This window comes from Wolffia australiana, chromosome 5 (assembly GCF_029677425.1).
Source record: "Wolffia australiana isolate 7733 chromosome 5, ASM2967742v1".
Taxonomy (NCBI): domain Eukaryota; kingdom Viridiplantae; phylum Streptophyta; class Magnoliopsida; order Alismatales; family Araceae; genus Wolffia; species Wolffia australiana.
In genome coordinates this window covers 894,097-915,735 of record NC_135839.1, presented here as the reverse complement: position 1 = coordinate 915,735, position 21,639 = coordinate 894,097, and the positions used below count along the sequence as shown (strand labels likewise).

General features: G+C 43.3%; 1 protein-coding gene across 1 annotated transcript in view; it reads right to left on the bottom strand.

Moving 5' to 3' along the window:
• Positions 1-21,639, bottom strand: part of EMB2729 (Alpha amylase family protein) — a 56,900-nt gene that overhangs the window by 12,130 nt on the left and 23,131 nt on the right. The window contains exons 11-16 of the mRNA XM_078575351.1: positions 15,082-15,184; positions 12,607-12,744; positions 11,789-11,860; positions 3,304-3,408; positions 2,271-2,348; positions 2,044-2,154 (exon numbers count right to left, since the gene is read on the bottom strand). Coding sequence (XP_078431477.1) covers positions 2,044-2,154; positions 2,271-2,348; positions 3,304-3,408; positions 11,789-11,860; positions 12,607-12,744; positions 15,082-15,184 — 607 coding nt within the window. The remainder of the gene's footprint in view (positions 1-2,043; positions 2,155-2,270; positions 2,349-3,303; positions 3,409-11,788; positions 11,861-12,606; positions 12,745-15,081; positions 15,185-21,639) is intronic.

The window sequence follows — 21,639 nt, the reverse complement described above, 5'->3', positions numbered from 1 at the left end:
ACGAAAGAAAATCAAGGGAGGAAACTGATTGGTCAACAGTAAGAATTTACTGCTGAGGCTGCTGGAGGCATCATGGCCCAACGGGCTGATGCTCTGCTGAGATAGTCGAGACCAGGGAGTTTTGGGTAGGATGCAGCCTGATCCAGAAAAGCCCAGTCCTACTTGAAATGGAAGACTCAGGGTTGGGCAAAACCCTAGCGGTGGAAAAGGAGATGCTCAGAGGAGGAAAGGCATCGGAACATCATCTGGCAAGAGGGCCTCTCATCAGCCCCACCATGGCGGACTCTGAGGGGCTTGCCTGAGGACAGCCATTGCTCTACCTTCTTTGTTCTCTCTCTTTCTCCCCCTGCCCTATGCTCTACTCGTGAACCTCTGTCGCTTGTGATTCTGTTGGATCATGAGACTGTTGACTGTTCTTCTGGATTATTCGAATGTTGTTTCTCTGGGGAATCAGCTTTCACCTGTCAAAACCTAGATAAAGAACCATGACCAAAGTGGTTTTAAAGCACGTATAGAAAATCTCTTTAAATTGACATCAATTTGACATGGTAGCCAATAAAATACTTGCATCTGCTAAGATCAAAACCTATGCAGTTGAAGATCTGTAGCTCCTTCTCCATGTGTAAATTGTATATACCTCTTGTTAAGTGTAGGATTGATCCAACTTTTCAAAACATATATTTGTCCATACTCCATTTTTCCAACACTTTTCAGTTGGAGATCACTTTTCTGTATCATCTTAAGGAGTAAAGGATAGATTCGAAATTTTGAAAAAAAGATGTCAGGATCCACTAGGTTTCCAAGATCAAATTCGGACACCCTTCCTTGAAAATTAATCAATACTGTAGGAAATAAAGATGCAGGAAGCTCTATTTAGGAACAAAGATGCAGCGACAGGCACGATAGGTTTGTTTAATACCCAGCAACAGACACCCATTGAATCACATCCTCAGAAAGAAAGAAATTGATAGAAGGACAGGCACAGTTGATAGTTGAAAAATGGTAAACGAAGTATTTTTTCAGGGCACCATTGGCTTATTCAACTTCAATTATTGGATATTTATGACCGATTTCGATATTACAAGTGTCTGTCATAATTATGATACTAATAAAACGGTAAGAATGGCACAACAGAAAATAGGCATCAAAACAGAAAATGGGAGTTCCTGACTCTTAACAAGTAGAAATCTTAGCTGCCACAAGTTAACAGAGTGCACAGCCAGTAAGTTGGGTTGTGATTGTAATTAAATGGAGAAGGGGATTCACATAAACAGTGAAGGGTCCTAAAAAATTAAATTTAATCCCCAGGGAATCTAAAAAGTAATGATTCTGCAAACAAATCGGACAGAAATTCAGGAAGGTGATAGGGACTTCAATACACATATGGAAAAGAGAAAGAAACAAATGAAAGGCCTCTCACTCGGCTCATGAGGCCAGATGTGAGAAAGCGGTCCAGAGGAAACCCACCTATAAATAAGATGGGATCTAGAAGTGGATGAGGAAAGCACTTTTTTGAAGTCAGAAGAGCCGAGCGGGGGCTGGCCGTCGTGAGATCCTCTCAATCCAGAAACTGTCAAGGCCAATCCGGCTGGTCCAGTTCCCTATCTCCTTCATCTCCCTCTCCCTCTCTAATCTCTTCTTTTCCACCTGTAATCTTTCCTTAATCCTCCATTTCTGTGGTTGATTTTGAACCCTTCTGTCATTTCAGGTATTTGTTGAAGCATTGCTACTTTTGGAAGTATTCGTGAATTCAAGAAGAGATAGTATCTACCTCCCTATTCTTTCAGCAACCAAATTAGCATCTCTCCAACGGGGACCATATCAGAAGCAGCCGTACAACTTTTATGAAGATCAACATACAACTGGGCCAAAGTAGCAACAATAAAAATATTGATAAATAAAAATTGGAAATAAATTTCTACAAATGGCATACTACTTCCAAGAAACAGTCGAATTATTGAGACCATTTTATCATTTCCCAGTAGAGATATCTAGAATCAAAGCATCAGTTCTGGAAGTATGAGATCAAGATAGAAATATGACCTTATCAAAGTTAAAGATCTTGCTATGAATCCCATCTTCTCTCAGCAAATCCCATCGGCGATTGGCCAATGAAAATGAGTAGTTATTTGTCGACATCGGGAACTCAACTCTCTATGGAAAATATAAAATGTTATAGATGAGTTTTGAAATAATATGAGAAATTTTAAGTTCATAAAAATAAAACAACATGAGATGGCATGCGAAATGAGAATATATAAAAATCTTACATCTGGATGTCCAAATTCATTGCCCATGAAATTCAAGTAAGCACATCCACAGATGGAGAATGTTATAAGTTTGATCAACTGAAAAGTTAAATAAAGTAAGGTAAATAAATGCATTCACCAAATTTAGGGACAGGAAAAAAATGTAGGAATGTCAGAGACAAGAACTAAATTAGAACTGAAAATCTCAGAATGCTGCAATCATGTTTATAAATCAAATTAAGCATGGATATTACCAAGCCTTTGTACCATGAAATGACCCGGAAAAGTTTTTGTACATCTTGACCCCACTCAAATTTAAAATAAATGAAACGAAGAATATGCATCCCAACACACCAGAATGGGATAACCATCACTACAATCATTAGGTTGGGAAATAAATTTCAACTAAAATACTGATAAGGTCCCCTGTCATATCTAGGACTACTACATTTCAGCTCGATAGGGGCGCTTGAGTCATTCCTTGTCTGCTCTCCTAAAAGGACGGCAGACAAGAAAACATCATTAAGGCGGTTCCTCTATGTGTTCTTCGTGAGATGTCTATCCCACCAGTGATCTCTCCCTAAGTGGTCCATTCTGCCACAGCCTCTTTTCTCACAAATGACCACTCTGACATCTCCTGTCCCCACCAGTTCCCCATGAACAATGTGGCGTCTTCTTCCTCCACTATCCTCTCCCCGACAGGAACTTGCGGGTTCTTATCAAACACTCAAAATCATGGGATTTTCACAAAATTATACCTGAAATGCTAAACTAGGATAATAACATGAGACATTAAGAGGTTAGGCAATATTTTTTGTTAGATTATCAAATAGAGCACAAGGATGGTCTGCCTCATGGAGCTCTCTTCCAGGGGTATCCAAATAATCAAAGTAAAAATGTATGGGAAACAGCCTTCCGTTCATAGTGATCCAGTCCATTAATCAGAATCCTACAGCTGTGCGTATATAGAAGAAGAGCGCATCAGTCAACAGTATAAAAAGCTGATTGAATAGAATGGTATCAGATTCTTCACATTCCAACAATTTGGGCATACCTTGTATAAAGAAAATTTTCTAGAAGACACATGGTCCAAATCAAACTGTGCACCACAATTTCCAGCAAGCAATATCTCTGCAAAAGACTTTCCTCCAGAGATAGACTGAAATAATATTTTTAGAACAAGAAATGAGATGAATTAGTCCAAATAAAATTCCCAGAAAAAACTCTACAAATAAGGTTGAGCATCAATTCTGGGTGATTTTCTTATTTTCTTAAAAAAAACTCTACAAATGAAAATAACGCATATCAAAAACTCAGGCTCGGTTATTCAGCACCTTAAAAAGCCATAGAACTACGTTAAAAAGCAAGTATGTTGAATACACAGCCTGAGGTCCAATCCACTGAGAATTTGAAAATACTTGAAGACTCCATTATTATACTGTAATTAGATGTGGTGCATAAGGCCAGAAGCAGAAGATCCCCGCCAAACAATTCCATGATTCTCATGAGGAAAAAAGAGAGAAAAGGAGTGTGTTCGGAGAAAAGATGTATCTAATATATCGTGGTAAGAAGCTCTTATTTATACAAGGGATGTATCAGATCCATGGCTACTTGAGTTAGGTACAAAACCGGTATGTTACAAAGGTAAAATAATAGAAGGATATAATGGCAAAATTGTAAGGAGTTAAGTCAGTTTCAAAAGGCTTAAAAGACTTATGGGCAGAAAGTTGATATGATCCTCTTACATCACTGCAATGGTGATTTGGTCATTTTGCGTACTTTGGTGTGTGTGTCTTTAGATAGATAAAGCCCTCACCATTGCATGGTGGGGATGAAAAGTTGGTAGAGACCTCTCTGATTCTCCTAGTGAAGCGGGTGGGAGGGATCATTCTGTTAAAACACCGTGTCTATCTAACAATTGAATGAGTATGACTCCTCAGCGTTCTTCCTTATGAATATCGTACCAACAACTGAAGAACCCAAATATATGAATACGGAATGTTTGGGGAAACAATAACAAGCATTGAGTGCATATTTGGAATGATAGAAAAGGAAAGTTGGACTCTCCTCATACAGGGAAGTGATCTGCCCGCCGGATTGGTCGAAGGCAGCCGCGCGATGGATGATCTCCGTCGTCGAATCTTGAACACTTTCTTGATGCCTCCTCCCGCCATGGTCTCCTCCTATTTATAGACTTGCTCTCCTTTACTTGAAATGCTCTGTTCCCACCTTATTTCAAATCTTCACGCACGTGTGGATCAGCTCGCACGTGCTGTGTTCGTGATTCTCCTTTTCTTCTTTTGGTAAGTCCTCAAGAGATGTTTATCGCATTCCTTCTGCAGTTGGGGCAGCCAGACAAATGGCGGAACAAACACATGGGCTGGAAGAGAAAGACCTCCAGGGAAGCCAGAATCAAGCTAATGGTCAAGGACATGAAGGGTTCTCGAAGGTGGGTTCCAGCAGAAGGTGGATGAGGGACATGAGGCGTTGGTCAAGGTGGGGTCATACCAAACAAGTTCTTAGCAGCTTGCCATAAGGGGAGAGAGACCAAAAGTTTAGGAAAGAGAGAGAATCTGCTCCCGCTACTTGGAGGGTGGTCACCATGCAAGAATATGTTGGAAACCCTCAGTTTGCCGCAGCTGCAAAGACTCGTAACATCAAGAACTTGAGTGTGGGCAACAATAATGGCAGGAGAAGATTCTAGTAAAGGCTGTGAATGGGTCAGGAAAAGCTTGAGATGCATGGCTGGGCCCCATGGCAGAGAGACCAAAACACAAAGAAACTGGAAAATCTTCTTGGCCCGAGAATCCTCCCAAGTCTCTGCCTCTGAAAAAGGGCGCATCAGCTCTCCCTGTTGCGCTGGGCTCAACCAAGTTGCTCTCCTTACATTAGACTTTTATTTATGTTCAGCCCCTCTCTGTGAGAAGTTCCTAAAATGATCCTGATACGCTCTACACGGAATTGGTAAAAGAAATCTGTAAATTGACTTACAGACAGCCCTCGCTTATGCTCCTCGCCTTGCAAGAACAACTGGCGTCGTCTCCAAGCTTCTCTCCAACCACGACCCTGGGCAGACCCCCTAGCTGAATGCAGCTCCCGGCTTCCCCCAGAATACACGCTCCAGAAAAGCCCAGATACTCCGTGCCTTTCCCAATCCTCTTCATCTTTATTTATAACCCCTTTTCTTTATTCCTTTCTAAGCTAGCTTTCAAGAAATAGTTAGTTAGTTGGCCAGCTCAGCTCCAGCTGGCCCACTAACTTTCTGCCCATTCCTCTTTCTCCTTTAATATGTTCTTATAGGGACTGTATCAGATCCGTTAGTGCTCCACCAACTACTTGGGATTCCACATAATCTTGACTTCCCAGTTCCACCTTCAGAATCTAGTTCATTCCCCTCCTAGTGTTTCCGGTGAGATGGAAAAATCTTGTGTTAGCATTGCCCTCAAACCATAACAGCCTGGACTTTTGCCCCATTCCGTCTCCACCTTATCTTCCTCCGCTGTCGTCTCCCTGTGTCCATGTCATTCCTTTTCCTCTTCTTATGATAGGATTCTGATATCCTCTAGGTCATCCAGGAACTTGATTTGGGTTAAGGCATCAGATCTCCTTCTATTTTGCCCCTCTTGATTTATTTTCTGAACCTTTTAAGGTGGTTGCGTGGATCTCCAATTCTATTGGTCAACTTTATTATTGCCAAACCTGGCCAGCTGTTCACGTCAGGTTATCTCCTCCTTGAAGCCTGCCTCTTGGAGCCAAGATCTCTCCTGTCATTGACATAATATAAATGTGTGATCTGACAGTATTTGAGGAAGCAAACGTACAACCACTTGCAGGAACAGCTTGAGGAGCTCCACCGAGCATAGGAAGTGATCTAACCCCTGTGCTCCTCCAAGTATATGCGCAATCAGCCAATCCCATTTCCTGGAGAGACACCTCCACAATGAGTGCCCAAAAGGCTTTTGATCCAACGTCTCATCAGCCTGCTTGTGCGGTCTGTCTTCTGCCACTACTGTCACGTTAAAATATCCACCACACAACAGTGGTAATACCTAGAATTTTGATACAACCCCTACTTGCTCCACCCAAAGTCATACCCTCAGCAACGGGTTTACTGGCCCATAGATCGAAATGACCACCAACTCAAAGCCATCCCTTCTCTTCAGTTGTACCGCCAAAGTGAACTATCCTGTCAAAAAATCTCACTTGCAAAATGAATCAGTCCAGGCCACCATCAACCCATCAAATCTTGCTATTGTGGTCACAGCCAGGTGAGGAAATCCCCTCCCACAACCCTCCAATCCCATGCCTCATACTTCTCCAACATGGTCTCCTACAAACACCCCATATTGGCACCCCATTCAAGTAGATATCTCCTCACTATTCCTCTCCTTTGCTCATCACAAGCCCATAGACATTCCAGGAGATGCACTTCATGGGTGAATTAGATTTGCCTCTTCCTGCATCCACTCCCTCTGCCACCCTTTGGACCCAACTGATGGAGTTCATACACTCTTCCACCCAGCGTTCCTCCCCCCCCCCCATGACAGCCTTTGCCATCTAACCAGCCTCCTCATGCGTGCCATGACCATGGGCTTCTTACCTTTCAGATCCGTGTCTGCTTACGTCCCACAACTTAACCTCTTTGTTTCCATACCATTCTTTGCCTCCGTGTTCACCTTATGTACAATGTGTTTCTTCTTTTGGCTTACACCAGACTCCTCAATTAGTACCGTCCGGCCCAGCTCCACCAAGTGTAGGGTTCTCCCTTTCTCAACACCAACCACACCTTCACACCCGTCTCTTCCAGCACAAACCCTTTTTCCTTCTATGACTGGTGAATTTGCAAAGATATCCCCCTTCATGAGTGGTTTTCGCATGCGTGATTTGCTTGGTGCCCAAGGCTCGACTTCGCCCCATGCTGTCCAGAATGGACATTTGGTGGACATTGGCTGTCCAGAGTGACCGATTCCTCCCAGGCCCTTACGGTTTATTCTGTCTCTTACGGTTTATTATCTTCGCATGGCATACTCTCTGCATCTGGTGTTTTGGATGTGGCAGAAGCATGAGAAGCCATTGCTGAGGGAGAGGTGCAAAGAAGACCAGATGCCGATATGATGTTGCGTCCCTATATGTTAGTGGCCATTGCTTCACCAAGTTCTGCACCCAGCATCTCCACTCTTAGTGTACCCACCAGTGGTTTCATGAGGCTGGGAGGGCCCGATGATACTCTGGTGCTCCAATTCTACAACATCAGTGATACAGCTTCCCTCTCGTGGTGTCTCTGGGTCTCCCCACTCTTGTAGCAGGAGGTGAGGCCAATGAAGGTTGACATTCTGATATCCTTACCATGAAGGAACCTTCTGACTGTCACAGTATGCCACGTGGTGATGGCAGAAGACCACTAACAGATAATAAGGGCCAATGGAGAGTAGCAGAGAAGACCAAAGGGGAGGAGATTGGGAGAGAGTGCCTTCCCAATGGCTGACGACAAGTCGTCAAAAGCAACAACATATGTTAGAGAGGCATACCCATGGCCACGGCTTCCACAACAAAGGGCAGAACCACATATAGAATGGTGTAGCAGCACTTGTGGTGGAGGAGAGTTTGCCTGTTCCCTATGAGTCGGTGGTCAGCAAATCACATTTCAAAGGTGAGGGTACTGGCATCAGTCTCTTGGAGTATCCTTTAAAAAAGGATTGACCAGAACTTTACCGTGGTGGTTCTAGGAAAGGGTGCCAGGGGGATCTAAGGTGTCCAAACACTGAAGGTGGCCCAGCCAGGCATAAGCAAGTGGCGGGTAAGCATGTCAGTCATAATCAACAAGAGCTCATGAGGGGTGGTTAGAGATGTTATTGTGATTCCCTCCCATGAGTCAAGTATATTGTGCAAAGCCTTTCTTTGGCATGTTCCCAGGACAGTGAATGGGGAGGGATGGGTGAATATGCGGCCCGCCAAACTTGGGTAACATAGCCTAAAAGATCTGAAGGCCAAATCATAGATGGGTGGAGTCATGCTTCCAAGGGAAGGAGATTGATGCCGAGGCACTTTGTATGGGACCGCCAGGATCCTTTGGTATGATGGAGATGTAGAGGTGTTCGTGATTGCCAGTTCGCATGCCCGAGGGAACAGGAACTGAAGGGGAAGGTAGACAACACATATATATCGAAAGGATTGGGTGAGTGTTGAGTTCCACTGGCTGACTCTTTGACGGAGTGGGATGTCAATCTGCGCAATACCCTCCTTTGGGGGTGCCCGGTGGAGGAAATTGTGGGTGTTCTCCGAAGGGAGGAGGTCCCTGATGGTCTATGAAAAATGTTTCCAGTACTAGGTTGGGCAGAGTTTTGGAGGTTGGATAGGGGTACCTTCTTCATACGAGGGGTATCAATGGCAGCATATATCGTGGTTTGCAGATGGCACAAGACAGTGAGAATGCTACGGAACCGAAGCAACATTTTTGGATGACTGGAAGAGCAGCAGGAGGGAGGCCAACTCCAATAATCTTGGAAGCTAGAGGCGAACCCGTGGGAACTATCATTTAAGCTTTTCGGAGACTGCCAACTTCTCTGGACAAATTTGGAGCCTAGGGATCCAACTTTGTCATGGTGCTGGAGATGCTTGGGGCTTCCCTCTCCCACTTGTGAAGAGTCTTCAAGGGCTAGAGGGCACCGCTAAGATTTGTATGTCCTTGCAGATACCTCCACCAGTCTGTTAGGAAACCACCCGTGTCGCTTCACTACTCGCGTAGGAAGCTGAAGCGACAAGGGGTTTCACCAAATATAAAGGAAGGCCCCCCTCTGAGATTAGGGCACTGAAGGAGTATTTTGCAGAAGGCCCCTCTGGAGACGGGAGATCCCATGGTCATGAGCTAGTAGAAGCTGTAGCGTGTGAACTACTTTTCTGCTGGTTTCTTTATGAGAATATCTTTCTGCCTCTCTTTCATCTTGATCAGTTCGTAACACAGCCCCCCCACTTCTAGTGAGTTTGGGGATGTGAATGGGACACCCAAGAAAGGAGATCAACATGGCAGGTTAGAAGGAGATGAGGGCAGGGTATTGTCTGAGATCCTTGGGAGCTCATCCCATGGAGACCAAGTGGGGAGGCGACTGCTAGCATATGCAGCACTGGGCCAAATCATGCAATTGTGAATACCAGACCCATGAAGTTGGGTTTTGCTCTCTTGACTTCGGGGACAGACGAGGAAGATGTTACTAGACTTCTAGATCGACATGAACAAGCCAATGAGGAGACATATCTTGAACCATTCCACCTTGATAGGGAAGAATGGAGAATCTTGAGCAAGGTCAAAAGGGCAGTTTCATTCATTGGTGGCCTCTAGGAAGGGATCCACCAAAGGGTAGGAAGGTGTTGAGATGGGGAGCTCAGGTCACCTACGAACTGTATTTCCTGGAATGTTCATGAAGATCAGAATAAACGGAGGCCCGGATTCATTGGATGGTACCCACATGAATGGGATGTCACGATGGTGTATTTGCAGGAGAATATATAAGAGAGCTTTGAGGTGTAGGATTGGAATGTGGTGGGCCAAGGCTGACTGGAAGACTTCAACATGACTGGAATGTGCAAGGGTTGTGGCAACATTTCAGGGCCCCAATCACTGTTTCGGGTACACTTAAATGTGACACTGGAGATTGGAGATAGACTCAACAGATCAGGCAGGCAGCATTTGGGCTCACGAGGCATTCTGGTCATTCACATCAAAGGCGGCTTTTCAGGAAACATGGCCCATGAAATGCATACATACTTGGATGAGCACGACGGGTCCCACCATGCTTTCTCATATGGACAGATTCTTGTGTTCAGTGGAGCTTTTGGTGTGCTTCCTAAGGGCAGACATGTGTTCAATCCCTAGATCATTGCCAGAGTACTCTCTACTTATATGGCAGGCGCATGAGAGACCTGGTAGGTCCACATACTTCACAAAGGATAGATATCGGCTACAAGAGGCGGCTTTATAGAGGCAGTGAGATGGTGGTCTGCACAATCTGAGCAAGTACGGAGGCAACTCATTAGGCTCAAGATGGAAATTCAAGATGAAATGAACAGACAGAGGATTGATGCTTTATCAATAATAAAGCTGCTGAATGATTTGATTTGAAAAATGTATGAATTTCATTAAAAGATGAGGTGAAAGAGAAACAGGTGCATGAGGATGTGACAACGGAGGAAGACAAGAAGACAGATGGATTGGACACAGCGATTAAGGCAGTTCCGGCTGAGAGAGGGCAACACATACACGAGATTCAACCACCTCATATCGAACAACATAAGGCAGTCAAACCAGATATAAACGCTGAAAGGGGAAAGTCAGAAGTATGTCAGGACGAAAGCGTTTAATTGAGTACTAACAGACGATTATAGGACTTTCTCCAACCAAGGGCCACGGAGCCGGTGGAGGTGGTCTCACAGCCTTGCAACTACGGAGACACCAAACAGCAAGCAGATCTGGTGAGGGCCTTCTCAGAACAAAGTTCAAGCGGCCTTTAAAGGTGCTCAATCAGACCCGAGGGCAAAGAATTGTGTATGTACGCAAAAGTCTCTAACCCATGTTTGACTGTTACACACTCTTGTAACAATGTCGATTGAGTAGTATTTGCAAAACGAATAGTTTCCAGAAATAGAAATGTGGATGAGAGTTCAGAAGCTCTGGTTAAGATCGTGACGGCTGCTCGTCTGGCGGCAGCAGCTCCACCTCGATCTCTAGGGCGATCTCCCTCTCACGGAAGATTCCTCCCTCCTGCGGCAGGCGAGCTCCCTCCCGCAGCTCCTTGAGTCCACGGCCTAGCTGCCGAGACCTCCTTCTCAAGAAATGCCAAAAAGTGTCCATACCTGAACGGCGCCGTCCTTATTTATAGGAGCCTGCTGACGCCCCCCCCCTTCAGTATTCAGTTAGAATGGTCAACCGCCCGTTGACCAGATCTGGGCCCCCTTCTTTGACACTTTTTGTGATAGCGTCTATCATTAACCTATCAATGGGGCAAATGATGACTGGGACCTATCCTAGGTGCTTATGTGAAGATCAGGGACAATCAGATGAAGGAAGAGATGACAAATATTCTGCGTGCAAGATCATATGCAGAAGGCTACCTAAAGGCGTGGATTTTTGGCTCGCTGCTACTCAGGCAAAGACTTGTGTTGCAAATCCTCCGAAAGAAACTATTCCCAGATACTTGGGCCAAGTATGTTCTACGCACAAAGGGTGAACAAGATTACTCTCATCTGTTCTTTCAGTGCCCATTCATATGGGTAAATTGGGCCAGCCAAAAGACTCCATGGGTGGGCATTACTTCCGGCGAGGCCTTCTGGGCATCACTCAAGGGTGGATTATTTAGGAGAGGGGCTGAGTGGGAAGGCCACTCACAGTACTATTGACCATCTGGCTGCATCATTATATGGGGGACTGGTTCTGTCTTCCTTATAACTCACGTTTATATTTATAAAGTATAAGGTTGATCAGTGATTCCGAGTGATCTTCCTTTTCCCTAAAAACAAATTAATTGAATGTGGAGTTTTGACTTCACCTGGCTATAATTTTCAGCATATATGAGCATCTTCTGCAGATTTTGTTGGTTCCCAACTAGCCCAGAGACAATCTGCATAAATGGTAAACATTACATAAATCTGTTAATTTTGAGCAAATAAGATGAAAAAAATGGAACTAAGAAGGGATTAGCGGTATGAATTAACAAAACATGGTAACTCTAAGAAATGACATTTTGATGCCAGAAATCTTTGATTGTAGATATTGCAAGGACACTATACCTTTTATCACTCATTGTAAGATTCTCAATACAAGGAAGGTGGATGAATTTAGATGGCAAGGAAGATCCCCAGTCATTCGGGAACACCGCTTTTATCTAAAAAGATGACTGATTCTTTACATAATCACATAAAAGATGCAGATTAAGTATAAAATCACTGACCCTCCCTGGTCTAGCAGTAATACACATTGCCAATGCTGGTTAGTATACCTTTTTACTTGATTGGGACAAGAAAAGGCATATCTGTTTAGTTAAGGATAAGAAGCAATTAATAGACTTAAATGCTTTTAATATGCATTTAACTGCTTTCAATCCAAATGCTAAAGATGGACTACTGTATTCTATAATGGCTGAATCAGGAGTCCAGGCAACTGGACCTACTTGCATCCCCAAATCTTTCTCTCTCCTTCACTATCTCATTTGCTCACTTTCTACCATACTTTTTCCCCTCAACTGATAAATCACCAAAGATACAGAATTGTCTAGACTTTAATCTCATGCTTTCGAAAGCTGGGTAACCCATATATATATATGTAAATTAAACAGATGCAATGCTGAAATTCTAACAAACATGTTACCTTGCTTACACTCCATTCTTGCATAGGAATATTCTCCAGGAACCACAGCCACATCTCAGACACTGACATATTTACGAAATAATCAAATCCTAGACCACCTTCCGTAGTTGGTTCACATAGTCCTGGATAAAAGGTTGCCTGAAATTACATAGATATCAGAAAAGAAAAAATAATGATGTATATCATCAGAATACAAGTATCATATTGGGCAAACATTGAAGTGTTTAACACATTCCTTCATGTCCCACTGTTTCACCAGTATATGTTTCAAATCAAGAATAAAACTTTAATGGCCATCAAGGCTTTGCCAAAGGACATGAATTTTGTAGTTGCTGGATCACAAATTACCTCTCATGTAATCTTTCAGGATGAACCGGTATGATGAGGCTTAAAAGTTTTTAAGATACTGAAGATTTTCCAATTTGGATATCATCTGCAGTCAAAGACCTTTTAAAATCCTCATCTATTGAGACTGAGCTTTTATTTATTGACTAGTAGATACAAGTTGGCGCGGTAACTATTGTCCTTTGGATCGTAGCACCTTTGACTAGGAGAAAGGCAACAAAAAATGCACTGGTTAGTTCTAGGACCTAGTTCATTAGTATGGTACATATAGTCAGATGTTAAACAGCTAAAGTCTCTTATCGGTATTGAGCTCTCTCGATTTGCATTTCTTGAGTACAGGCCTCTTTCCCAGTGTTGTTTTATCCATGCTCCTCCAAACCGGGATAGGGCTATGATACGATCCCCAATCGTACTAAAGGGAAAACTGATCTTTTCCCTTCTTCATGTTCCCTTAAAATGGGACAGCCCTCCCTTTAAGAGGGAAGCCAGAAAGTATTATGCTATGGGAAGCGCCTAGTGCCGTCTCCCCTCAATGTCCAAGCCCTGTCTCTTTCCGTATATTCCTTGTCTTAGTAATTGTCTCCTCTTCACAACATTTTCAGGCTTCTTGTCCCTCTCAATCCCTACCTCTTCGTTCGGCCTCTCCCCTGACCATTCCCATTCTCCTCCCCATCCCAGAAACTCTCTCGCTCAACTCCCTCTCTACCCCTATCTGTGTCTATCAAACTGATGCTTTCATTACCTAAATTGCACCAAAGAAGATGCAACCAGGGTGGAATGTATCACACTATATGTCAGCTCTTGGCTGATCGGAGTAGAGAACGAGGAGGTAGCTTGACGGAAGGAGCCTTCCCCCTGGGAGGAGAGAATGGGTGTAAAGGGTTACACAGCAGGTAGACGCACATCGGTCAGACGTGTGTCTAGCTGCTGTGTAACCATTTACATGCACCCATCTAACTGTTGCGAGGCACATTGCTGCAGAATGTCTGCTGACCGAACTTATTCTTGACTCCACAATATGTTTTACAGATTGCCTGTTCAGAGGCATCTCCCCCACCCACAACGTGTTCGACAGATTGCCCACATGCAACACTCTTGCTTAACACTTGTGGCTTGCCCTCCATGCACAGAGCATCTGCCTGCTGTGCAACCTTGTGCACAACCACTCTTAGTAAACAGCTGTCTGTTGGCCACCAGACAATGACAATCGCTGCACTGAATGTGACTTCTGTTGTCAGTGAGCCTACAGGTAGCCCCACCACTGGACAAATGGCTTCTCATTAGGCCCTATATCCACCATTGTGCTTCAGAAAGTCTGGTTCCAAAGGAAAAGAGTGTGGTCCTGATTCTCAAGTAGAAGGTTATTTTTTAGGTGTTTTACAATCCTTCTGCCAAGCAGAATGACTCAACATATTCAGCCAATTATAAGAGATTGAGCCCCTAAATCTAAACTTCTTGAGAACTTAAGAATATCTAGGCAGAGCCTAGTGAGTTCAATTTTAGATACACTGCATCATTAATACACCTTTCCCGACCCCAGAGCTTTCAGTGGTTCGTGTGGATTCAGCATATGTAACCCTACAAGAAATTGGTTGATGGAAGGGCTGAATTTTTTAGCCTCAAATCACAGAAATCCATAAAAAAAGACAGAAAAAGAGCCAGACACAGTGTTACCCCAGTATGATTAATGTGTAAGAAATGGGAGTGAAGGCACAGGTGACTGGCTCTGACACCTCATGGAATTTAGAGTTTTATGCAAATGTCAATAGCATCAAATGATCGATGGCAGGCAACCCAACGACAGCTCATTGGGACAGACTATTGACATGAAAAATGAGGAAATGACATTCCTCATCAACCCTATTTTTAAGTAAAACCTTGGACATTTTATCCTTTCATTACAGTGGCGTCAGCCCTCATAACATACAGTAATTGATTACACTGGCATATCCATAATAGCCATCACGTGCACTAAAAGAATGAAATTCAAAAAAGATAAAGGAAACACATAAATGCATAACTACCCCTTTCAACACTTTGCCATGACAAAAAGTATGCAGAAAAATAAACAGTAATTCACAGAACAATTTTGAAAAAAGATGATCAGTAGCAAATAACATTGACCCTTACATCTTCTGCAATTGTAATAATGTTAGGATACACATCATGCAGCATCTCGTTTGCCATGATGAGATACATCAGGGCATCTTTGTCAACGTATTGGTTACAGTATCTACAAAACATGGAAAAAACCTTTTCACGACCTGAGAGTGAAGTAATCTAAATCAGAACAAGAATTGGAAGAAAAAGCATGAAATGACATAAAGAATCAAATGAAGAATTACATGTTTTTGAAGAAAAAATAAAGAATATCATAAAATTAAGAATTAACATAAAACATGGCAAAAGTGATCAGTAGTACACCACTTTTTCAGGTGAAAAGTTTCAATGAAATCAGGAAGATCATTGATTGACTTTTGGCTCGGAATATTGAGAACTAAATCATTGTACACCCTAAATTAATGAATACAAAGGGATAAGCCATTCCCCCAAAAAAGAAGGAATATATTCAATTATGCCTATAGGATACACAAAAGGACTTTATTGAGTAATGAAAACAAAAAGGAACTGTTAAGTATGAAAAAAGCGACAGAAGAAATTATTTTCCTGCCACCAAAGACAAAAGAAGTATGAAAACTCATCAGATTTCCAAAAGGATATGATGCAGAGACTTAGGCCACTAAAGATCCATAAACTAGATAAGGACCAATAATTTACGATGGGCTTACTACAGAAATTTCTCTTAAGACAGAACAAGCACTTGTTGAACCTTCCCTTTCATTTTGAACTGCAATGGCTCACTATATGGTCCTCACAGTGCAGAGGACATGGCCCAACACAATGTCACCTACCACTTGGCAGAAGAATATTATTCTTGAAAGGAAAAATTGGTTATGGATTTTTTTTCTGGCATAAAAGCCAACACATCCATATGGAATGATGAATTCTTTGGAAACCCGTAGCTTCCTTTCAGATGTTGCAACAAACATTGACTACAATTACGTAAGATCAAGTCTTATCTGCATACTCAACATCGACTGTTACACAAGGCAGCCTAAGCCACGTCTCAGAATGGGAATGGGGGACTCAAGCTGGTTCATAACAAGTTGTACTTAGAACAAAATGGTACATGAAAGAAGAATGGGATGTCAAGGTGTATGAAGAATATTGGTTGGTCTCTTTCTCCCTTGGTGCTCCTCTCTTCGTTGACAGCAAAGCTCCTCTGGCAGCTAGGGTTTGAATAAACAAAAGGGTCGCTTTCTATTCTGTCCAAGCTGGTATAAATACCGGACAATATAAAAAAAGAGCCAGTGGACACCATTGACTTTAGTGATGTATTCCAACATGCACAGACACATGGGCCACTTATAAATTTAGCTCATTTACAACAGCTGAGAGGGAACTAGAAAGGATGTATGGGTCACGTATAACAAGAGGCCCATTTACAAGATTAAGGACATAGAGATTATAGAATAAGGACCAAAAACAGCCTTTAATCAACACAAGCATCAAGAGTTTCCTTGTGGAGAGTTCAATGTCTACTTTCCAACCATCCCTTCTACACAGGAATTCCTTGTCTGCTTAGGTGTTTTTTCCACTCAACTCCCACCTATATTTCATCGCCATAAAATTGACCCTTATAAGTCACAACACATTATAAGTTGCCAGCTTGCTCCATGGCTGGTCGGCATTTCACCTAGCCGCCAGTCAGAGCAAGAGAAGGATGCGGGAGAGAAAGAAAACTTGTTAACTCTATTCCTTAGGGTTTCTCTGGTTTTAACTCCAGAGACTTACAAGTAAATGGGCTGGGCCCACTAATAAATGCACTAGCGGATTGGAGAGTTAGTGGGCCTCTTATATGTGGGGCCCACATTTACAGAAAAATAAAGAAAGAAAGAAATAAAACTAGAAGAGATAAATGTAAGTTCCTCTGCTAACACCCCCCCTCAAGATGGTGCATAGACGCTGTCAATGCCCAGCTTGGATGTCATCTGCTGGAAGTTCTTGCTGGGAAGGCCTTTGGTCAAGATGTCAGCTAGCTGATCCGATGATGGACATACTTCATCTGGATGATTCTGGAGTCAATTTTCTCTCTAATAAAGTGTCTGTCGACCTCCACATGTTTTGGTCGATCATGTTGTACTGGGTTATGTGCAATATCAATTGCTGACTTACTATCACAGTACAGGATGATTGGAGAGTCTTGAGAGAGACCTGAATCTTCTAGGATCCCTTTTATCCACAATGCTTCACATATCCCTTTGGCAACCGATCTGAATTCTGCCTCTGCACTGGATCTGGCGACAACATCCTGCTTTTTACTTCTCCAGGTTATCAAATTCTTACCAATGAAGGAGCAATACCCGGATGTTGATCTCCGGTCTACTACTGACCCTGCATAAACGGCATCAGTGTAGATCTTTACAGAATAATCGCTGTTTCCTCTGAATAACAAACCATGTCCAGCTGTCCCTTTCAGGTAGGCTAGCGCTCTATGAGCTACTTGCCAATGTGTCTCTCTTGGGTCATGCATAAACTGATTCAATACTCCAACGGCGAAGGCTATATCTGGTCTGGTATGGCTCAAGTAGATAAGTTTACCAACTAATCTTTGATATTGTTCCTTGCTGACTCGACTGTCATCCTCGCATGCCCCTAGCTTCAAGTTTGAATCAATTGGAGTACAGGCAGGCTTGGATTCCAGTATCCCAGTATCCTTTAGGAGATCAAGTATATATTTGCGTTGAGAGATGAATATTCCTTCTCTTGAGTAAGCTACTTCAATTCCTAGGAAGTATCTCAAGTGTCCCGAGGCTTTGATATCAAATAGCTGTGACAGCTGTCTACTCAATTCCTGAATAGCTTTTGCATCACTTCCAGTAATTATGATGTCATCTACATAGACCAACAATGCCACGACCCCCCCCCGACTTGGAGTGTCTAACAAATAAGGTGTGATCCCAATTACTCTGAGAGTACCCCATATTTCTCATGGCCAGTGAAAATTTCCCAAACCAAGCACGTGGTGATTGTTTCAACCCATAGAGTGTCTTCTTCAGCCGGCAGACTCTATTGCCCAAATCAGAAGCGTAGGATCCCAGAGGTGGTTGCATGTATTATTTCTTCCTCCAGGTCGCCATGCAAGAAGGCATTCTTGACATCATACTGGTTCAGATCCCACCCGGAATTTTCTGCAAGAGCAATTGGAATCCGAACCGTGTTGAGTTTCGCCACTGGTGCAAAGGTTTCTGTATAGTCAATGCCATATGACTGACTATACCCTTTAGCTACAAGCCTTACCTTATACCTCTCCAGTGAGCCATCCGAATTGTATTTTAAGGTGTAAACCCACTTACACCCCACACACTTCCTGCCCTGTGGAAGTTGTGTTAGCTCCAAGGTTTCATTTTTCCTGAGGGCCTCCATTTCTGCATCCATAGCTGACTTCCACTTAGGATCCTTTACAGCTTCCAAAGTCTGGGGTACACTTCTCTCGTCCAATTTGGCAAGGAAAGTGTGGTATTCTGAAGACAACTTCCTATAGCTAACCACGTTACATATAGGATATCTTGGACGTTGAGTGCAGGTTCTATTCCCTTTCCTCAATGCAACTGGCCAACTCAAGTCTTCCATTTCCTGCACTAGGTCTTCTTGGTGTCTTAACTCAGTCTCCTCTCCTCTTGATTCCAGTATTGTTTCAGGGGATTCTTGTGGTTGGTGTTCCTCTGGCCTTTCCTCATTCTGACTTTCGCTGTCTCTGGTCTGCTCATGTTCTTCCACTGGCAACTCTCTCCTGGTGGCAGTCTCTTCCCATACCTGACATTCAACATTTTCTCTACATTGTGTTAAATTATCATGACCTTTCTCTGTTGATTCGGCATAGAACATCTGCTGCTCATTAAACGTCACATCGTCAGACACAATAATCTTTCTCTGATCAGGGAGGAAGCAACTGTAACCTTTTTGAGTCGAGGAGTAGCCCACAAACACACATTTTTCTGCCTTTGGATTGAGTTTACTACCTGGACTGTGTACATGTGCAAATGCTACACACCCAAATATTCTCATTGGCAATTCATTCTTTGTCCTTTGGTCAGGATAGAAGGTTGACATCATCTCTATTGGACTCTGATAATTCAGTTTCCTGGAAGGCAATCGATTGATTAGATAGACAGCTGAAAGGAGAGCTTCTGCCCACAAGTATTGTGGTGCACGTGCATGGATAAGCAACGTCCTTGTGGTGTCAACCACATGACCTATCTTCTTCTCTGCTACCCCATTTTGCTGTGGGGTGTTCACACATGATGACTCTTGGATTATGCCCTGATTGAGAAAGAATTTTGATAGTTCTTGATTGAAGAAATCTTTAGCATTGTCTGAACGAAGTTTTTGTATGGCAACTCCATATTGATTATTCACCATGTGGCAAAATCCCTGAATGATATCAGGCACTTCTGACGTATTTTTGAACAGATGTACCCACGTGCTTCTGGTGCAGTCATCAATTAAGACAATGAACCATCTTTTCCCCGAAATGGATGGGATTCTACAGGGCCCCCACACATCGCTGTGAATCAATGTGAAGGGCAGTAGGCTTCTCTCACTAGCATTTTTAAATGATGCCCATTTGTGCTTCCCCAAGTGACATGAATCGCAAACTAGTTTAGAACTATCTAGATGCTCAACAAAAGTTGGGTACATTTTTTTCAAAACATCAAAAGAGGGGTGTCCATGTCGAGCATGCACCATCTTCAGCTGCTCCAGTTTTCTAGACGTTGTTGCTCCTGCCGTCATCATCACTTTTCCCACGCTGTCATCCAGCTGGAGGAGCCCATCTTTCTCTCTAATTGATCCAATCTTCATATTTAGTACCTTGTCAAACACGAAACACCCATCAGATCTTAGAACAACTGAACAATTAATGTCTTTGATTAGTCGCTGTGGAGAAATCAGTTGTGCCTTTAACAGAGGCACATGGAGAACGTCTATAAGAAGTCCCAATTCTCTAATGTGCACCGTACCGATGCCTGCCACTTGGAGGATTTCCCCCCAGCAGTAATTACTTTCCACCTATTTTTACAGCAAGAATATGAATAGAATTTTGAGTGATCAGGGGTCATATGATCTGTTGCTCCTGAGTCAATAATCCAATTCATTCCCAGAACAGATGTATGAAAAGCATGAGAAATAAGATAATCACCTGATCTGGTCATAGAGGCAGATCCAAACAGGGACTTGAGTCTTTCCACTTCTTCCCTAAGAGCAGACATTTCTTCCCTTGGGTTCTTGGGCACCATTTTTTGTTCTTCAGAGGCAACTGTTTCACAGCCTTCCTGGGCGCTGCCTTGGACTGTTACTGCATTTGCCTGACCCTGACGAGGAGGTCGATTCTGCGATTTCCAACATTGCTCGATATTGTGGTTTTGCTTCTTACAGTATTTGCAGAACATGCTCTCCCGTGACTGGGACTGTGACTGTGTCTGGGGCTGTGACTTCCAATTCTGACTCCGCTGATTCCCTTGAGCTGCCTGAGACTTCTGAGACCTCTGTGACGCCGCCTTCACCAGCAATCCGGCTCCACTTTCTCCTTAGGTAGATTCAGACATCACGCCCAGTCTTTCTTCTTCTTCTCTCGCCAGTCTGATGGCTTCCTCTAGGTCAGGTACTATTTCTCGATTCAACAGTTGACTCCGCATACTTTCATACTCCACATTAAGACCCAATAGAAACTTGTAGAGTCTATCCTTCTTTGTGTATTGCCATTCATTTGATTCAGGGTCTTTGAAAGGACTGTAGTATTCAATTTCTCGCCATATAGCTTGTAGTTCATTGGTGTATACAGTGACTGTCTTGTCCCCATGAACCAGACTGGCTGCCTTAGCAATTAGGCTATATATTCTCCAATCCTTCCCCTTTGAGCTGCCTTTGTGTGCATGATCCCAGATTGCCTTGGCAGTCTTAAGAAGAAGGAAATTTTTGCATTCATTTCCAAGCATGCTTCCAAGAAGCCAAGCTCGGATTAGGGCATCATCCTGCTTACAACTTTTGTGCCCCGCACTGCTAGGGTCCCCAGTAGTAAACAAATGATCAGAAAGACCTCTCCCTTCAAGGATAATCTCCACGTACTCACCCCAGTGGAGTGTATTCAACCCATCGTACTTGAGGGGTTCAGGAATACCTGGAAAGGTGTGTTGTACCATCCTTTCATGGTCGGGAAGTAATGCAGAATCACTGGAGCTCCCCTTTGTCATCTCTGTAGCCATTGTCAAAGCCCAGAGATTCCACTGATCTATCTAGGAGACCCTTCTCGTTTCCTTGGAATAATAGGTTTCTTCTTCTTCCAGGATCGAGAGGTGATAGATCAGGTTTCTTCTTCCGTCGATTACGAGCTTCCCTTGTCCAGCTCTGATACCAAGTCAGCTTGCTCCATGGCTGGTCGGCATTTGACCTAGCCGCCAGTCAGAGCAAGAGAAGGAGGCGGGAGAGAAAGAAAACTTGTTAACTCTATTCCTTAGGGTTTCTCTGGTTTTAACTCCAGAGACTTACAAGTAAATGGGCTGGGCCCACTAATAAATGCACTAGTGGATTGGACAGTTAGTGGGCCTCTTATATGTGGGGCCTACATTT